Source organism: Loxodonta africana, chromosome 9 (assembly GCF_030014295.1).
Source record: "Loxodonta africana isolate mLoxAfr1 chromosome 9, mLoxAfr1.hap2, whole genome shotgun sequence".
NCBI lineage: Eukaryota > Metazoa > Chordata > Mammalia > Proboscidea > Elephantidae > Loxodonta > Loxodonta africana.
This window is the reverse complement of record NC_087350.1, coordinates 51,921,986-51,941,886: the sequence shown is the minus strand read 5'-3', so window position 1 is coordinate 51,941,886 and position 19,901 is coordinate 51,921,986. Positions and strand designations below refer to the sequence as shown.

General features: G+C 43.4%; 1 protein-coding gene across 26 annotated transcripts in view; it reads right to left on the bottom strand.

Moving 5' to 3' along the window:
- DENND1A (DENN domain containing 1A) overlaps nucleotides 1-19,901 on the bottom strand; it is a 566,188-nt gene that overhangs the window by 71,518 nt on the left and 474,769 nt on the right. For all 26 annotated transcript variants that reach the window (XR_010323028.1, XR_010323031.1, XR_010323027.1 and 23 more), the window contains 3 exons: nucleotides 5,756-5,860; nucleotides 5,251-5,338; nucleotides 2,594-2,634 (listed from right to left, as the gene is read on the bottom strand). Coding sequence is in view for 21 of the 26 variants with exons in the window: in XM_064291468.1 (XP_064147538.1) it covers nucleotides 2,594-2,634; nucleotides 5,251-5,338; nucleotides 5,756-5,860 (234 nt within the window). In the remaining 5 variants the exon portion in view is untranslated. The remainder of the gene's footprint in view (nucleotides 1-2,593; nucleotides 2,635-5,250; nucleotides 5,339-5,755; nucleotides 5,861-19,901) is intronic.

The following is a 19,901-nucleotide window of genomic DNA, read 5'->3' as shown; positions in this document are numbered from 1 at the left end:
GCAGATGGATATCCAGTTATGCCAGCACCATTTGTAAAAAGACTGTCTTTTCCCCATTTAACTGTTTTGGGAGCTGCTCATATGTGGATGGATTTTTGTCTGGATTCTCAATTCTATTCCTTTGGTCCATGTATCTGTTGTTGTACCAGTACCAGGCAGGCTGTTTTGACTACTGTGGCGGTAAAATAGGTTCTAAAATCAGGTAAAGTAAGGCCTCCCACTTTGTTCTTCTTTTTCAGTAATGCCTTATTTATCCGGGGCCTCTTTCCCTTCCATATGAAATTGGTGATTTGTTTCTCCATCTCATTAAAGAATGTCCTTGGGATTTGGATTGGAATTGCATTAAATGTATAGATCACTTTTGGTAGAAGACACATTTTTATAATGTTAAGTCTTCCTATCCATGAGCAAGGTATGTTCTTCCACTTATATAAGTCTCTTTTGGTTTCTTGCAGACGTGTACTGTAGTTTTCTTTGTATAAGTCTTTTACATCTCTGGTAAGATTTATTCCTAAGTATTTTATCTTCTTGGGGGCTGCTTAATCTTTTAATGAACACATTACTGTGCTTGAGGAAGGACATTGGGCTGTCCTGGGTTAATAGAAACTGCTCAGTGGCACCACACATATCACAGTACCCTGGATATGCCACTGTTCAGCCATGCACCTTCCTTTCCTCATCCTGGTTTTCTGTGTTATTGCCTTTTTAAATCACTCTTATCTGGACCTTGACAAAAGGAAAGAATGAATAGCCATGAATGTTAACTACAGCTTTATTATAAATCCACAGATCCAACATAGCAATTTCTCATTCACTTTCTTTAGGAAAGCAGGAGGCAGGGTTTCTCACTACATAAGTGAGGCAATAAATGGATGTGAACGGCATAGGCCATAGTTCATGAATCCATCCATCCCTCTAGACAGTTTGTGAGGGCTGTGTGGATGCCTCCTGTTAGGCTCTGAAGGTACTGGGCCCAATGAGACTAGGTATCTCCCTTTAAAGACCTCCAATCCAGAGAGGGTGGGGTGGGGCACACCAGAATGAATAACTGCAACGTAAGGTGTTAAATGCTATTATAGCTGTAGAGACACAGACCTAGAGGCAACTCATTGTTTGGAAGGTGAGGGAAGGCTTCAGAGGATGACACATTTGACTTGGACCATGAAAGATGAGTAGGAGTCATGTGGGGAATGGGGGGTGGGGGTGGGGGGAGAACATTCCAGGGACAGGAAATAGCACATAAAAAGTGCAGAAGGTGAAAAACCATCGTGTGTTCTGGAAGTGATACAGTGTCTCATGGGAGGAATGGCATAAGGGGCTGGGGAGGTCAGATGGAGTCCACTCATGAATGGCCCTGAAGGCCAGGTGAAGCGGTCTACGCTCTGGAGCGTTTTCAATCAAATGTACCACATAATCAGATTTGTGGTGGTTTGGAAAGGTAATTCCAACTGATACGTAGAAAATAGATTCGAATGGAGAAAGGCTGGAACCAGTGGGTATATGAGAGACTAATTACAGTAATGTAATTATTGGGCTTAAATTTAAGACCAACTTGTAACTGCCCGTATTAGCAATTTTGAGCTTTAATTAAAAACATTAAAATTTGACCTAGAAAATGTTCTATGTTGCAGGACAAATATGAAATTTTCACTTACTCATTTATCCCACATTGCTTTCCAAAATTACACAGTATCCTATTTAAATGGTCCTTTAGAGTATTAAAACTCCCTTTATCAATCTATCAACAAGTCCTTATTGCTTGTCTATGATTTGCCAAGTGCTGTGTTTGGCCATAATACGAGAAGAACAAAAGAAGTCTTTCATCAAGGAATTGCTTACTCTTGGCTAACTGTAGCCACTTCCAAGGGACCCACCTTGGCAGCAGTGCACTTGGCCCACAAGCAGGAGAGAACACTTATCACATTATGTTGGAGTTGCCTGTTTACATTCCAGCCTCCCCAACAAGATGAGGCTCCTCTAGGACAGGGCCTGGGTTCTGCTTCCCACTGTATTCCCAGCACCCAGCATGGTGCCTGGCACACAGTAGGCCTTCAGTATATACTAACGGATAAACTGATGGAAAAGAAAGGAAGGAATTTGAATTCTTTAGAGGCTTCTGAAGCCCTAAGCACCTGGCTCCTGACACAACAAGAAATTGTTTACAACAACAGTGAGAGGATGAAAAAAATCTCTCAGTGATGTGTTCCCCGTCTTCCCAGGAGCTTTTGTTGTGAAAAATATTGCAGAGAAGAGGAACACATTTTTGATTTGTCTACTAAAATTGTACTGGCCCTAGAAGGAGACCCCAGAAATGCTCTAAGTCAACATCCCATTCAGCAAGCCTCGGCTGGCTTCCTGAAGATAAGGAAGCTTCTCTTGCCTCTTTACTCACACCAAGGGATGGCTTTGGATAGTCTCATCCTTCTAGTCTCCAACTGGCACAAGAATGGCCTGGCTTTAAAAACAAAAAGCATCTTCAGCTGAGGGAATCAGCTGAAGGCCTAATGACAGCCTTGTGGGTAGCAGGGGAAGCCAAGGGCTGCCAGGAGGCTCACAGGGAGGCCCAGGTGGCTCTGAATGAGTGCACACTTACCCGGACTGTCGAGAGCCACTGGTGGTACAGTTTATCACTACCTGGGGAAAGAGAGTTCAGAGAAGCTGTTATTTAAAGAAGTAATTTTCCCCCAGGAGTTTCTCAAGTTGCCTTCAGCATGTAGGTTTTCGAAAGTTCAAAATCTGGAGAACCACACAGAGGCTCCCGCATCCCACCCCCTGAAGGAGACAACAGCAAGTCATCACTACTAGTTGTCTTTCTCAAACAGAGATCTGATCCTATCATTGACCTGACTACAAATCTTCAAAATCCTCCCCATTGCCTACTGGATAAAGGCCAGATTCCCTAGCTCTCCCTGCCCTCTCCTCAGTTTGTCACTTGGCATCACCCACCCTCTGACTCTCCATCTTGTATTACATTATGCTCCAACCATGAGGAAATCCCTAGGGTTCTGTCAGCACACCCTGTCTCCGTCCCCCAGGCTGTTCCTCTTGCCTTAAATGCTGTTCCTCTTCCCTAGTCCCCATCCCCTACGCTATCTGCCTGTGGACTCAACAACTAGTTCAGCTGTCATCTCTTCTGTAAGCTTCTCCTTCCTCTGAACAGCCCTCTACAGCAGGTAACACTCATTAGAAATCCATATTCTCTGAAGTACTGTGAACCACTGCAGGACAGGACCGCCAGTGCTGTGTGCCTCAGGGCAAGTACTTTTTAGACACACGCTCAGCCCTCATATACTTGGATGGTGATAGGGAAAAAAGGAGGCATTGTTGGTAAACTCTAGGAGAAGGAGATCATATTAGTGGATAGATTTTCTGGAAGCTCTGAATGACTTAGTTTATAAAACCAGTTGCTATCAAGTTAGAATCGACTCATGGTGACCCCATGTGTGTCAGAATAGAACTGTGTTCCGCAGAGTTTTCAATGACTGATTTTTCAGAAGTAGGTCATCAGGCCTTTCTTCCAAGGTACTTTTGTGTGAACTTGAATCTCCAACCTTTTAATTAGCAGCTGAGCACATTATCCATTTACACCACATAAAGCCTATCCTCTCCTCAGAACTCATATTCAACCGTTAGAAACGCGAACCCTGCCTCCTTTGTAAAGCTCTCACATTAAGCCGTGAGAATTAATAGAACCCTATTCTAACTGCAAGCAGCCCTGGTGGTGCAGTGGTTAAAATGCTCGACTGCTAAATGAAAGGTTGGTGGTTCAAACCCACCAGCTGCTCTGCAGGAGAAAGATGAGGCAGTCTGTTTCAGTGAAGGTTACAGCCTTGGAAACCTAATGGGAAAGTTCTACTCTGTCCTATAGGGTCACTATAAGTCAGGATCAACTCAATCGCAACTGGTTTGGATTTTGGATCCTAAATGCAGGAATCCCTGGGTGGCACAAACAGTTAAGCACTTGGCTACTAACTGAAAGGTTGGTGGTTTGAATTCACCCAGAGGTGCCTTAGAAGAAAGGCCTGGTGATCTACTTCTGAAAGATCACAGCCATTGAAAACTCTACAGAGTGCAGTTCTGCTCTGAAACACACAGGGCCGTCAGAACTGGAATCAACTCAGTGGCAACTGGTTTGGTTTTTTATTCTAACTGTACAAAGAACCTTATTCTACCTCTTTCCCTGCAATGGTTTCATTTTTATTTGTCTTTAGTTATCTCTCTCTCTCTTCCAGCAAACTAGAAGCTACTGAGGGCAGAACTGGATCTTCCATTTCTTACTCCAGAGGGCTCTGGACATAGCAGGTGTTCAGGAAAAGTTTATCAACAATCTGCTACTGCTTGAAGCTGGCTACTACACTGGCAGGAAAAAACACTGGTCCTATTAGCTGACTGTGCTCGCCACGTGGCACCCGCTGGCAGGGCCCGTAAAAGGCAGGTGGAGACTGTGCCTGGCTCTATGAGCCCACCAACCACCAGCTGAATTATCAGAACAGTTCAGACCAGAGATGTGCCCAGCAGTAAGAGTGGGCCGGCAACATGGTTATTATTTTATATCTGGTTTTGACTTTGCTGTCGTCACTGGCACTATGGGTTTTAGAAAGATGGCCAGACTGCAATTCAGGAGGCAGGTGTGGCCATTAAACCTCTCTGAGCCTCAGATGACTCCTCTGAAAGACGAAAGGATGGTCCCTTCAGTTCTAAGGTCTCCAGAAAGCCCAGGCTCTCTGCAATATTTCCACATTTTAAAGAAACATTTGTTGAGCACTGGCCAGTGCTATGGATTGTCGTCGGTGCCTGCACAAACCCTTGCTCGTGGAATCCAATTTGATCTCAGCAGGAACCCTGTGAGGTACGCAGTGCTGCTCTTAGTGCGTAGATAGGGAAACTTCAGCTAAAAGAGGTGAAATGACCAAGGTCTTGCAGCTAGTTAGGAGGCGGAGTCCTGATCTGAATCCAGGCCTCTGAGTCCATTATCTCACGTGCTTTTCACTGCATTATGCTGGGCCTTTTGTTGAACTAGTTTGTCAACCAGGAGAAGCAACTGACCACAGGACAGAGGACTTCATATGAGCCGATGTGTAACTTGTCAGAGATCGAAGAGGAATTTCGCAAACATTTCAAGGCCAAGGTTGAAATCAGTCTCTTCCTAGCCCCCAGTGAAGGAAAAGAGAAGTCACTGCCACTCCTTGCTGAACACACCCTAATCTACAGTAGCCCCAGGCCAGAGAAGGAAAATGAAATGTTTCTCACCAGCATACTCGCCCATGTTGATTTCCTCTTCAAAAACATCACTGAAACCTTCACCGGAATTGAGAAGGTCTAATCGACCATCAATAAACTAGACAGAAATAACAAAAGCAGTACAGTTTGTACGATAAACTGTGGAAACAAAACAAAATACATTCATCTGAGCATCTTAGTGTCTGATCAAAGGACAACCACATTTCCCAGGATGGGAAAGGTGCTTTGAAACTGGGAGTTTTCAAAAAGTAAGTTTCAACAAGTGAGTTTCTAAGAAACTGGCTGTGTGCTTATTATATTTGTATAACTGCACGATGTTATTCGCTAGGGGTGTGTCTGGTCACTGACCACCCTCCTCATCTATCCACCTTCCCAGACATTGAGCCTCTCTAGGCCAGGCCTTGCTCCAGTCCATGTCCGCTGCCTCAGGACTTAGTGTGGAGACAGCTGCAGAAATCCCCATCAGGGATCCAGACACAAGCCTGCTGGGCCGATGGTAGGGAGGGCTGGGCACCTGTTTGAAGAGCTGTAGCTGCGTGGCATTCTGCAGGAACTGCCTCATGGCTCCTGAGCGGTAGTGGGACACAAAGGCTTCTTCACAGAAGGTGATTGGCTCCTCCTGGGAAATGGGGACAGGAGAAGAGGGTCAGAGGCATGGGGTGAGGGTGATCAGTTCTTAAACCGTTCGATCTTTAAGCAGTGCTTCCACATCTGCTATTTTGCCTAATCCTTATTTACCTGGTAAAGCAGTTATTATCAGCAACACCATCCTATTCTATGGACGGGGAAGCTCTTTCAGAGAAGAGTCACCACCCAAAGTCACACAGCTGGTACGAGGCAGAGCCAGGACCTGAATGCAGGATTCCAAATACCACACCTCTTCTATACAGCCACCATCGTGCCCAAACAGTAAGTCTGATGTGACTGCTAATGCAGTGATTTCCAAACTTGCCTTTTATACTTTTAGCAGTGGAACACTTTATCCAAATAAAACCTTATGCAGAAGGAGCTCTGCTATATAAAGCATTGCTGAGCTGCTCTGGTGGGAGCTGGGGGCAAGGGGTGATGCCTGGGCTCTCCAGCTTGGCAGCCATCTTCTCCTCCCACATCCCAGGCACCTTTGCAGTCTCTCAGACACTAGCCATGGGACTCAGCTTGAGAACCATTAACACAGTCATCTTGACCAATGGCAAATCATAATTAAAAAACAATTATTTATTTAAAAAAAACAGGGATGATCAAAAATACAATTTACTATCCAGTCAATTTTGTGCTTACTCTGATAAACTACATTTTATAAGTCAAGAAAATGATATCCTAAGCTTAAAAAAAGTTCATCCTTGTACAGTCAACACCTCAATCCTTCTTTGAACGTACTTGGAATACTCACCCACACAAACAAGTCTTTAATTTCAAAGGTGTAGTCTCAATGCTGAAAGATCAGACTTTTGTACTTTGAATTAAAGACCCCCCCCTCCATTTCACAGGCTTAGTGGCAAACACAGAGATGTTTTGAAGCTCCACTTTTATCTTGCTTTAATGAGTTACATGAGTGTTGAAGTTTACTGTCTAGTTGCCGCAAATTCCAAGAGTTTCTCCTGCTTAAATCTAGCCAACATTAGCTCAGCAACTGGCCAGATTTATTCCACAAGGGATGCAAGGAAGAAAAAATTTTGGTGGGGGATTTATTTTTATACAGTTACACCCTATTTAATTTTACAAAGGATTTGAGGATGCTTACATGAGCACATAAAACAACAAAGAAAAAAAATCAGGCCCGGAAAATACACAAATATGTATATTTATGTGGGAAAAGAGTATCTAGATATGTAGATCCTATACGGTTTCTAAAATTAAATTATAAATTAGCTTTGAGCTTTCTGGCTGCTGAGGCAAGAAGGGAAACATGTTCAGTTGCAAACTTTACATTATCTACAAGAAAAAAGCACCTTAGTTTCTTAAAAAAGAGACAAAGCTTTTTAAGACATTTATTACTTTGGTATAGATTTGTATCTTCCTTGCTAAACACCTGAGAGAGAGATCAGCTAGTAATAACCAACAGAAGCCCAACTAGTATTTCAATCCATTTGTTTCTCACCCTTGGAACCACAGCAGGGCAACTAATCCTTTCTCCAGGTGATCTCATCCATGCTTACAATGTCACCTGAACACTGAAGACTCCTGATAAATATCTCTCCAGAGCTCCAAACCTCTATGTCCCAATTTCCACCTGGAGGGCCCACTGGTACCTCAAACTCAAAATGGCCCAATTATTATCTCAAATTATTACCCCGCCTAGACTGTACCCCAAATCTGTTTTTATTTCTATTTTTCTCTTTCTTGGACTCCTTGGGTGGTGAAAATGGTAAACACACTCAGCTGCTAACCAATAGGTTGGCTGTTCAATTCTACTCATAGGTGCCTCAGAAGAAAGGCCTGGCGATCTACTGCTGAAAAATCAGCCACTGAAAACCCCATGGGGCACAGGTCTACTCTGACACACGTGCGGTTGCCGTGAGTTGGAGTTAACCTGATGGCAGCTGGTTTTTATCACTATTCATAGCTACTGACAGCAGGACTATCAGTTTTCTTAAATCCTTTTAATTTTCCCGTAAAACGTCTACGTTTGTCCCCTGTTCTCTGACCCGCTATCTTAGTGCAGGCCTAAACTGCTGTCATGCACAGCATTTAACTCTATGTCCCTCTCCTGTCTACTCCAACTCTTCTGGCCACAGTGATTTCTCCAGTACAAATCAGATCATGTCACTATCCTATTCAAGAACTTTCCTGGCATACATATTTGTGTGATTATTTGATTAATGTTTGTTTCTTCCACTAGATTGTAAGCTTCAGGTGAGCAGAAACAGTGCCTGCTTTGCTCAACTCTGTACACTTAGCAGCATGAGTGGCACACACAGGGTTTCTGCAGGGGAGAGGAAAGGAAAAGTCTCAGCTCCTTAGCCAGGCAAAAAACCCTTCGCAAACTGGCCCTATCTTTCGTTTCCAGAGCCCTTTTTTGTTACTTTCCTTCTGCTCCCCCAGCATACCTTATGCTCCCAAATGCATTCCCTGATCACATGCCACACCCTTCCCCGCACTCTTCCTTGCTTTTGCAGGTTCTATTCCTTCTGCCTGAACTGTCTTCTCAAACGCAGGTCTCTGTGAGGCAGTCACAATTCCTGCTTGGTTCCCACATTGCCTTGTATACCCCTGGGTGCTGGGGTGGTCTGTTTACTGGTACCCAGGAGCTCCCAGGGGGCAGAGGCCCTGCTAGACTCATCTCTTCCCTCCCTAGGGACAGCGCAGAGCCCGGCACCCAGAGAGAAGCTCATGGATATTGGTAAAGAATCACAGAATGAGTTCGACCCTGGTCCCTGCCACCAAAGTCCTGTGGTCTCAGTGTGGCTGAGACATTGCTTGGACTGACTGTAAACAGGTCTCAGAGCATGATGCCAGGTGAGTGAAACTTGCATCCAGGGAGGTTAGAGCTGCTCAGAGGAAATGCTCATTGAAGTTATTAGCATTCGTGCCTGGAGCTTTGACCTAGCAGTGCCAGAAAGGAGAAGTTTGCAACCAGATATGTGTGTAAGGGTAGCCTGAGGCAGGATTTATCTGTAGGTGGGCTGAAAGAATCTTATCATTGGGGAGACACAAACATTTTGGGCCTGTTGTCTACTTACTGGAGGTGACACCCCCCTGGATCAGATGTCTGTGCCCTGAAAAGGGACAAAAATTAAAGGTCATGGGCACGGACAGGAAATATTCAGGGGAATGTGGCAATGGGGGCTTTTTCTGGAAAGAGCTTGAAGAACAACATCAGGAGAAGTATCCGTTAGAGGTAGAAATAAATACTACTACCACATGGTGTAGCACTACTGGCACGGGATTGCGGGGGGGGGGGGGGGGGGGAAGGTCTGCAGTATCAGAAGAGGAAAGGGCTAATCCTCCTGGGGGCGGGGGTGGGATCGGAAACTTGATGAGAATTGGGTGTGTTTCAGATGAGCCTGGAAGGGTGAACAGCATTTAGGCAAGAAAATCCCACCTGTTCAGGGCCAAACTGTTCTGTCCTAATCCTGTGGAAAAGGAGTGACACTGTCACCCAGAATTGTGTCCACAGGTCTGAATGGCAACAGGAGCTACCTACCTTCTAAGAAAATTATAATAATCACAATTCACCTAATCCTGTCATGTGCTCTGTGACAGGCACCATGTTAGCCACTTCACAATTCTTTTTATCAGTTTGACAACTTTAATGCAGGAGGAATCACACTCAAATCTCACAGAATAATCGAGGAAAGGTTACACTACACCACCGGTAAATAGCAGAGCCTGGATTCAAAACCTGATGGACTCCAAGGCCCAGGTCTTGCCATCATACACATGGTCTAACATAGACTCAGCTTTTCTCTGAGGCCTCAGTTCTGTCTATCCTTGGACATCTGCTGGAGAACCAGGGAGTTCTCTTTAAAGTTGGAACACTTCAGGTTCTCCTGCTGAACCCTCAAAGCACTAGTCCTTCAGAGACAAACAGTTCTGGGGTGTAAGTAAGCCCTTATGCAGGCTCTTCCTGCCACAGGCCCCACATGAGGATACTTAGCCATTCACACCGGTTTATCCATCCCTCTTAGTACAGCTGAAATGGCGGCCCCACTCCACTCTGCAGTGAAGAGGAGTAAGACAAGGTGTCTCGTTTTAATTCCTTCCTTTGTAAGAAGTGATTTTAGTTCTCTTGTTAGGCTGATTAAACCTTTTGTCTTCTTAGGTGACACTCTAGGTGCTGGGGCATTTATTCAGGAGAGCCAGGCCGTGAGCATTCAAGCTTAGATCACATTAGTAGAGTTTTCTATCTACGCCCCGAAGGACAGTAAAACACAGCTGCTTAACCCTATCAATGACTTTGTTATAAAAAGACACTTTACTCTTGGATTATCTTCTTGACATATGGAATCAATTGAAAGCTCCATCACTAATGAGTTGAATCTTTGTTAACAGGTGAAGATGGTGATTCCAAAGGCTTCTGATGCTTCCAAAAATAAATGGCTTTATCCCCAGCATTGCGGGTACTGGCATAAAAATAAAACTCCCATCAACTTCTTCAGAGACTTCCTTGTTCTGCTGACACACACACAAAGGATTAAATTCTTATTTTCTGCTACATATTTGGTCTTTACTAAAATTTTATGTGCACATTAACTGCGATTTTAAGAGAAAAAGAAGTCCATCATTTACAGACCTTGCTTACAGTTTTAAAGACAGTAGTTTTGCAAGATTCAAACATTTTTAAGCACCTATGTGCCTGGCTCTGTGTTGAGGGAATATAAAGATGAATAAAATGTAAGTCCTAAAAGTGATAATGGGAGATGGGGAGTGGATGAAGGTAGAAATGATACAAGAATGGTAGAACGTTGAGAGTTGTGGAAGCTGGGCAATGGGTATTTTTCTGTTTACTCTGTATAAGTTTGAAAATTTTCGTAATAAAAACAAAAAAGAAAATACAGTTCCTGCTGTCAAGGAATCTAGCCTACTTCAAGGCACAAATAACTATGTTACAGTGTGACAAACGGCATACCAGAGGGCTTTTTTTCCTCCCAGTAAAGGCAACTTAAAAAATTAAAAAAAAAAATTTTTTTGAATCTGTTTAATACCACGTGGTGGAGAAGAAACATGTCTTGGAGTCAGAAACACCTGGACTTGAACCCTGACTGATACATACTAGCTATGTGATCTTAGGTGCCTTAACCTGTCTTTCCTCATCTGTGACAATTACACATGTTGGCCAACTTCACAATAAAACAGATATTTGTGCAGCACCCTTCACAGTTCCTGGCCTACAGTAGGTTTTCAACTGTTTTCCTTGGGGGCAGAGGTTGGGTCTTACCAGGGCTGGCTACATAATTTGCTGGGCTCATTGCAAAACGAATATATGGGAACCGCTTGTTCAAAAAGAAGGAAAACACAGCTGATTAATGTAACTGCTGTCAATAAGTTGTACACCTGTAAAAAGCCGAACTGGCAAAAGTTGTGTGATAGATGTATTCACAACAATAATACAAAAAGAGCAGCTGCTCATGTACAATGAAACTCCTCATGTGTTTTAGTGTCTTGGTTTGGAGGTTTAGGGTCATGATTTCATAGAACATCGGATTGGCCTAATACCATGTTTAGTGCTTCTGTTCCATCTCCTAGTTCATCGAGTAGTGCTTGGGGTCTTAAAAGCTTGCAAGCAGCCATGCAAGGTATAACTGGTCCCTATTTTCCTGGAGCAACAGAAGGAGGTGAGTCAAGAATAGGAGGGAGAAATAGAATGTGTGGCTACTTGCCTCCACGAACAACTGCCCCCTTTGCCATGAGACTAGAAGAACTGGATGGTGCCTGGCTACCATTACTGAACACTTCCATCAAAGATTCTACAGAAAAATCCTGATCAAAAGAGGGAAAATGCAGAACAGAATTTCAAATTCCCATGGAATCCATACTTTCTAGAGACATGGAAGCTGGATAAACCCCCAAAACTACTGCCCTGAGATAATCTTTAAACTTTAAACCAAAAATATCCCCTGTAGTCTTCTTAAAACCAAACAATTAAAGAATGTCTGCCTTGAGCATTATGCTCTTTTAAGAACAATCTATTTGAGATCAAGCTGACAACAGCAACTCAAAAGATTCCACAGGAAACTTAGGAGGCTGTGAGTTTATGCTAATGGTGGAGGAACAATTTGGAAAAGGAGGGTTAAAATGGTTACAAAATGTGAAGAATGTAACCAATGTCACTGAATTGTACATGTAGAAACTGTTGAACTGGTATATGTTCTGCTGTGTATATTTTCAACACTAATAAAAAATAAAATTATATATATATACACACACACACATATATATATATAAATAAATAGCAGGAAAAAAGTACCATTAAGGTATAATATAAAGCTTTTTTGTTTTTTTTTCATGATTTCTTTCTAGGTTGGTCATGGTGTTTTTTTAAATTTGTTACTTAATTTCATTCTAAGAAAAAAATAAAATTCTAAATTATTAGCATGAATTTTACATTTCAACTTCATTTTGTGCAATGCCAGTTTTAAATGCAACTGTAAAAGCATTTACCTAGTACGAGGAATTGTATTTTGCAGCTTGTATCGTACATGACTTTTGTTCTTCCCAGACAGTGTTAAATGCAGCACCAAGCTAACTCAACTGTTTTATTTCACTTTATGATATAAACACATTCTACTAGTACCCTCTACTTTTGGCTTATTGATGAGAAAGAAAAAAGAGCTAAGTTTGCTCTGTTTTTTTCCTTTCCTCCTATGTCATCATTTTCAGGATAAGTGGTTGGCTAATATAACTAAACCCACTGCTGATGAGTCAATTTCAACTCATGGCAACCCTGTGCGTTACAGAGTAGAACTGCTCATTCAGGGAAGTAAAACAAATATGAAAGGGTATGATAGGGTTCCTTGGTCATTCATATTTCTTAGAACATCACTGCCTTCTTTCTGTGTTTGAAACAAGTTCTGGGTCTAATGGAAAGTTTGGCCTCTTAGGGCTATCAGTGCCCCCACTTATTTAGTCGGGGACATTAACATGTTCACCTTGCACTCACTTAGAGTTGTGCTGAACTCCCCACACATTGTGGATCCACCAGAATTCTGCGCTTATAGAGCAGGCAAAGTTACAGCAATTGTGGCAGCAGGAACCATGGAGGACATGCATTTTGTGTGTATGTCCTCTGCTCACGTGCACGCTCCATTGTCCCACAGGACTTCACTTACAAAACACAAGTTTTCAAAGATAAAATTATTAAAAATTTCAAGATGGTGACAGCAGAGCATGACACCAAGTGCTGGCCCTTGTGAGCATGGGTCCCTGTGTGACTAGTCACATGCTTGTGAGGCTGGCCCTGGTCTCATACTTCTTTCCTTTAAAAAAATTTTATTGTGCTTAAACACATATAACATAAAATTTGCCATTATAATCATTTTTAAGTGTATGATTCGGTGGCATTAATTACATTTACCATGTTGTGCAACAATCACCACTATGTATTTCCAGAACTTTGGTGTCCGCACCTGACAGAGAGCTGTCATTGTGCCACAGCACTGGGATAATCACCATCTCTCGCCCACGAGCTAACACTCTGAGCCAGCTACCAAACAGAAACTGCGCCCCATGAAGTGATAACTCTCCATTCTCCTCTCCCCAGCCACCAGTAACCTCTAATCTATTTTCTATCTCTAAAAACTTGCCTAGTCTAGATATCTAAGTGGAATAATACAATATTTGTCCTTTGGTGTCTGGCTTATTTCATTCAGCATAAAGTTGTCAAGGTTTATTCATGTTGTAGCATGTGTCAGAACTTCATTTCTCTTTACGGCTGAATAATACTCCATTGTATATACATACCATGGGAGCCCTGGTGGCACAGTGGTTAAATGTTTGGCTGCTAACCAAAAGGTTAGCAGTTTGAATCCACCAGCTGCTCCTTGGAAACCCCATGGTGGCAGTTCTACTCTGTCCTATAGGGTTGCTACGAGTCAGAATTGACTCGATAGCAATGGATTTGGATTTTTTTTTTTTAAATATATACCACATTTTGTTTATCCATTCATCTGCTGATAAACACTTGGGTTGTTTCCATCTCGTGGCTATCATGAATAATGCTGCAATGAACACTGGCGTACAAGTTTCTGTTTGCATTTCTGCTTTCAATTCTTTTGGGTATATACCTGGAGTGCTATATTTAACTTTTTGAAGAATTGTCAAACTGCTTTCCAGTGGCTATACCATTTTAACATTCTCACCAGCAATGTATGAGGGTTCTAATTTATCCAAGTTTTTGCCAACACTTGTTATTTTTTGTTTTTTTATTTTTTCAGTTTTATTATTATAGCCATCTTAGTATGTATGAAGGGGTATCTCATTGTGGTTTTGATGTGCCTTTCCCTAATGACTAATCACTTTGAGCATCTTTTTATATGGTTGTCAGCCATTTGTATATTGTTTTTGGAGAAATGTCTATTCAAGTCCTTCATTCATTTTTAAGTTGGGTTTTTTTTTTTTGGTTGTTAAGTTATAGGAGTTCTTCATGTATTCTAGATATTAAGCCCTTGACAGAATCATAATTTACAAATATTTTCTCCCATTCTGTGGGCTGTCTTTAGAGTCTCTTGTTAGTATCCTTTGATGCACAAAAATTCTTACTTATATTTTTTGCAAAGTAAAATCCACTATAATTATTTATAGAAAGCAAACTGTAAACAATAAGGTTCTCAAAAGGGAAACGCTTACCGAAAGTTTTTAATTTAAAGAAGTCTAATTTATCTACCTTTTTCATTTGCCTGTGCTTTGGGTGTCATCTCCTCGTCTTCACAGGTAAGTACTCAGGAGGTAACTCCGGCGGTTCACTCTGTCGGCCACTCAGCAGGGCAGAGCCACACGGGGTAAGTTCATGGAGTGGTTGGAAGCTGGATTTCTAAACTCCTCAGGACAGCACTCAAGGCTCTTTGTGATCTTCCCTCAGCTGACTTTTCTTGCTCATCTACACACTCACCTCCTCCTCCAGAGATTCTGAACCGTCTACCACACCCCAACCAATTCACACACTCTCACTCCCCTGTTCACTCCTCTGGTTTCCTCCTTCACACTACCTCCTTGTGAGAAAGTTCCTTGATAACTTCAGGTAAGGTGGCTCCATTCTTTCTCAATGTCTCCACATCACTGCACTGCAAGCTCCTGCAGGGCAGGCCCTCATCTACTCTCTGTTGTCTCTCAGGTGCTAGGCCCAGTGGCTGGGTGCTGTGGGCATCAGCTGAGTCACTCCAGGAAGAGGCAAGGCAGATGGGGGAGCAGGATACATAGCTGGGTCCAGTCCTAGCTCTGCCCTTGCTGCCCTATGTGTCACCTTGGGCAAGTGGCTGTCCCTTTCAGATCCTTATTTCCATTATTGTAACATGGAGAGAGCACTATCTGCCTCATGGAAGGATTAAATGGAGATGAAGGAGATGGTATAGGTGAGTAGTTTTCAACCTTGGCTGTGCTTAGAATCACCAGGGGCACTTTATCAAACCCCCAATGCCAGGGCCGCAGTAGTTTTTAAAACTCCTGAGCTGACTCCAATGTAGTCAAGGCTGAGAACCACTGGTGTAAGTGAAGGTGACTAGCCAGTGCCTAGATCAGTCGACGTTAGATTTTTTTTAATTTAAGATTATATCTACCTTGAGCATTTTGCCCTTTGAAAGAATTATGTACATGAGATCAAACTGATAACAGCAACTCGGAAGGTTAGATGGGAAGCTTAGTGGAAAAGGAGTTTATCTTTACGTTGGTGGAATAATTTGGAGAAGGATAGCAAGATGGTCATACAACTTGAAGAATGTAATTAATGTAACTGAATTGCATATACAGAAATTGAATTGGTCTATGTTGTGCTTTGTGTATTTTTACCTCTCTCTGTGTGTGTGTGTGTGTGTGTGCATGCATATGTTTGTGTGTGAAATTTAAGATTAAGGAAACAGAATAAAGCTGAGGAATCTGGCCCCATTTATCACCAGCAGTCCCATCCAGGTTGCATTTTGTTCGCGTATCTCCAAATCATTAATAAAATACTTAAGTCATTGGCCAAGGTGCACTGCAGCCAAGAGCCTTGCTCTGAAGTCTGAAGGGTGCTTCTATGCCCTCCCCTGGGCAGTCAGCACTGGTCTCACCTGCCATGTGGAAATCTCATGCTGAGTAGAGTATGAAGGGAATGTATCCATCTCTGCTGAGTACAAAGGGATCAGGAGAAGATACTCCCTGTTTGGGGCCTTCGCACCACCCCTAGAGCTGGGAGGATTAGGCTGTGCTGGTCTGCAGGGCTTCTCCTCACAGGGTCAGTTGTATTGACTGCCAAGGAACCAGGGTGAATTCTCTCCAATATAGAAAAGGCTTAGCATGGTGTCTGGCCTAGAGAATGCCAAATATTTATTGGAAGGCAGGGAAGGAGGGAGGGAGAGTTGGGACAGCAGGATTAGATTACAATGACTTCAGGTATGCCAGAAACAGGCCTGAGCTTAGGTGGAAGGGAGCCAATGCTAGCTAGCACTTGCTCTGGACCAGCCAACCTGCCTCCTTTCCCTGGCTGAATCCTCAGCAGAACTCTGAGACAGTCCTAAATTATCCCCATTTTACAGATGAGGAAAGGACACCCACACATGTTAAGCATTTTGCCTGAGGTCTCAGAGTTCGTGGGTCTGATGACTCCTGTGTCTGAACATGCTCTTTCTCTGTCCTCAGAGACACAACATGATACACATGGGATGGCCTGGGTTACCAGCAATCCTAGGACCACCAGGGTAGACTTGGGAAGGTGGGGTGTTGCATGGCCACAGGCAAATGGCTCTGGCAGGCTAAGACAGCTCATGAACCGTTTGTGCGGTAGCCCAGGCATGCCAGGGACAGACTCCCAACCTGGGCCCCCGTCACTATAACAAGCCCTAAACAAAGAATCAATGTCTCATGGTGAAGCTGGCTCACTGTTAGAATGATTTAAGTTTGGGGAAATGTGGGTGTCCGATCATCACGCGCTGCTCTGATGATTTGCAGGGGCAGTGACGGCCGGCTGACAGTATCTGCCCATCCTGGCCAGCCGCTCCTGTATTGACAGAAGCCTCCACACGCACTCACTAGATTACAGTAAAGACATTCAAATCACAGGCGCGTCGACCCACGCCTCGGCTCCCCTGTGCCGGCAGCCCCTTTCTTCTGTGTTAACGGAGACAAACAGGGAGCAGTCAGGAAATTCTGATTAGCGCAAGAACGGCAGATGCGATGGGAGGCCTGTGGAAGCTGAGGAGACACAATGAAGTTGGTCTTCATGCATACTAGCTTAAGATTTTCTTTCCATAAGAAATGCAGATGGGAGTCGTCTCTAAAAGGAAAGCAGGTGCAGTGATTAAAACAGCTACTGCTTACTGAGCACTGAGCCTGCACTGGGTGGCTTTATGTGTATTATGTCATGTAGTCTTCAAGACAGCCCCACAAGGTAGGTATTATTATGATATCCACTTTAAAGATAAGGAAATTGAAGCTCAGAAAGGTGAAGTCACTTGCCTAAGGTCCATGACAGAGCCAGAGTTTGAAGCCAAGTCTGTCTGACTGAGTTGGGGGCTCATGTAACTCAATATTATTTCTCTTTGATTAAGAAAAACAATTGCTAGATAGTATTTGACGTATCAGCTGCCAGCTGGGGCAGCTCTAGTAATGATTCAGAGAGGTGGACTGTGGCACAGTGATGAAGAGAGTGGGCTTTGGAGAAACCAGTGTGAGCTCTGGCGTCACCACATGCTGGCAGAAGCCACCTCTCCTCTTGGAGCCTCTGTTTTCTCATCTATAAAATGGAAATAATAATATTTATCTCATGCTTTAAGCACTCAATGACATTATGCTACTCAAAGTGAGAGCTCATGGAAAGGAGACAGGGATTACCCCAGTGCTGCAGCAGGGGGGCTTTGTTGTGGGGAGGCGGGGACACACTGAGGCCTCAACATCTCCTACATCCTGGCTCAACCTCATCGGCACGTGCCAGAGTTTGTCATGAAAGACAAACAGATTCTGTTTTTTTTTTTTTTAACACAATATCTGTTATATTCCACAGTTCTAAGACTAGAATGAGAATAGTCAGAGAGAGCATATTGGAGAAAGTAGGAATTTTGAGGGCCTTGTGGACCCCTGACAAAAATGTAAACCAACCTGAAAAGTGATAAACAGGAGAACTAACAGCAGCTGCAGCAATGGGAATATGGGACTTACGGATCAAAAGACAAAAGGATGGAGATGAAACAGAAGAAACATGAATTAATCCACAGGGATGAAAAATCCCAACCCTCTAACCGAAGTGAGGAAAGAAAGATCCTCTCTAGGCCTCAGTTTTTTCATCTACAAAATGGGAAGGTGCTGAGGTGGAAAATGTTCAAGGTGCTTTCTGATGCTAATGTGTGATTGAGACGTTGAAAAGGCCTTTTTCTATGAGGTCTTCCACGGCCCCTCAGAGAAATGTGTCATGATGCAAATTCCTCCATGAAGAGTTGGGAACCAGAGAAAGGACATGAGTGAGAATGCCAGCTTGTGCCACTTACCGTGGCCACCACAGAGAGAAGCCCTTCAGCCCTCTGACCTGTTTCTCCTTCGCAAAATCAGGGAGATAATTCCTGCCTCACAGGGCTGTGTGGGGATCAACAGAGTTGATTCATGTAAAGTACTTAGTTCAGGGCTTGATCACATGGGGGCAGGCGCTAAAAATATCAGTATTCCAACCCAAATAATGGTATTTCTAGCCCAAAGCATGCTTTAAATGATTCTACCTCAAGCAGCCCTGTGACATGCACTACCTGCACAGGACGTGTGTCAGGTCAGTGGAAGCCCTGTCATGTGCTGGAGCCTGCCTAGTGCTGGGATGCAGTAGGCACAAGGTAACTATTTGTGGTGAAGGTCAGCTCCTTATAAAACCAAACCCACTGCTGTCGATTCTGACTCATAGTGACCCCATAGGGTTTCCTAGGCTATAAATCTCTATGGAAGCAGACTGCCACATTTTTCTCCTGCAGAGCTGCTGGTGGTTTCTAATAACTGACCTTTAGGCTAGCAGTCAATTGCTTTTTAACCACTGTGCCACCAGAGAGGTCCTTTATATTCTTTTCGCAGATTAGACCACCCAGGCTTTGGGAGGAGACAGTGGCATCACTAGGAGAGTGTGGGGGGTAAAGACCACGCTGGGTGACACTGTCAGAGGGGGTGATACCAAAATGACTATCTATAAAATCTTTGTGCAGAATTTCAGCAGAAATTGATCATTTTTTATAAAAATATCTGTAATTGATGCAACAATAAAGACCAATGATGAATCCACGAAACATAACACGGATGAAGCTGGAAGGCATCATGATGAGTGAAATCAGTCACAAAAGGACAAATATTATATGAGACTACTACTATAAGAACTCAAGAAAAGGTTCAAACACAGAAGAAAACATTCTTTGATGCTTACATGGGTTGGGAGGGTGCGAGAGGGATACTCACTAACTAGATAAAGTAGATAAGAATTATCTTAGGTGAAGTGAAGGACAACACACAACACAGAGGAAGTCAGTACGACTGGACTAAACCAAAAGCTAAGAAGCTTCCTGAATACAACCAAACACTTTGAGGGACAGAGTAGCAGGTCTGGGGACCACGATTTTGGGGGACATCTAGGTCAATTGGCATAACAAAGTTTATTAAGAAAATGTTCTGCATCCCACTTTGGTGAATGGCGTCTGGGGTCTTAAAAGTTATCAAGCGGCCATCTAAGATGCATCAATTGGTCCCAACCCACCTGGAGCAAAGGAGAATAAAGACACAAGGAAAATATTAGCCCAAGAGACAGAAACGGCTACATAAATCAGAGATTCCATCAGCCTGAGACCAGAAGAACTAGATGGTGCCTGGCTACCACTGATGGTTGCCCTGACAGGGAACACAATAGAGAGGCCCTGATGGGGCAGGAGAAAAATGGGGTACAGAGCTCAAATTCTAGTAAAAAGACCAGAATTAATGGTCTGACTGAGACTGGAGGGACCCCAGAAAACATGGCCCTCAGACTCTCTGTTAACCCCAAACTAAAACCATTTCTGAAGCCAACTCTTCAGACA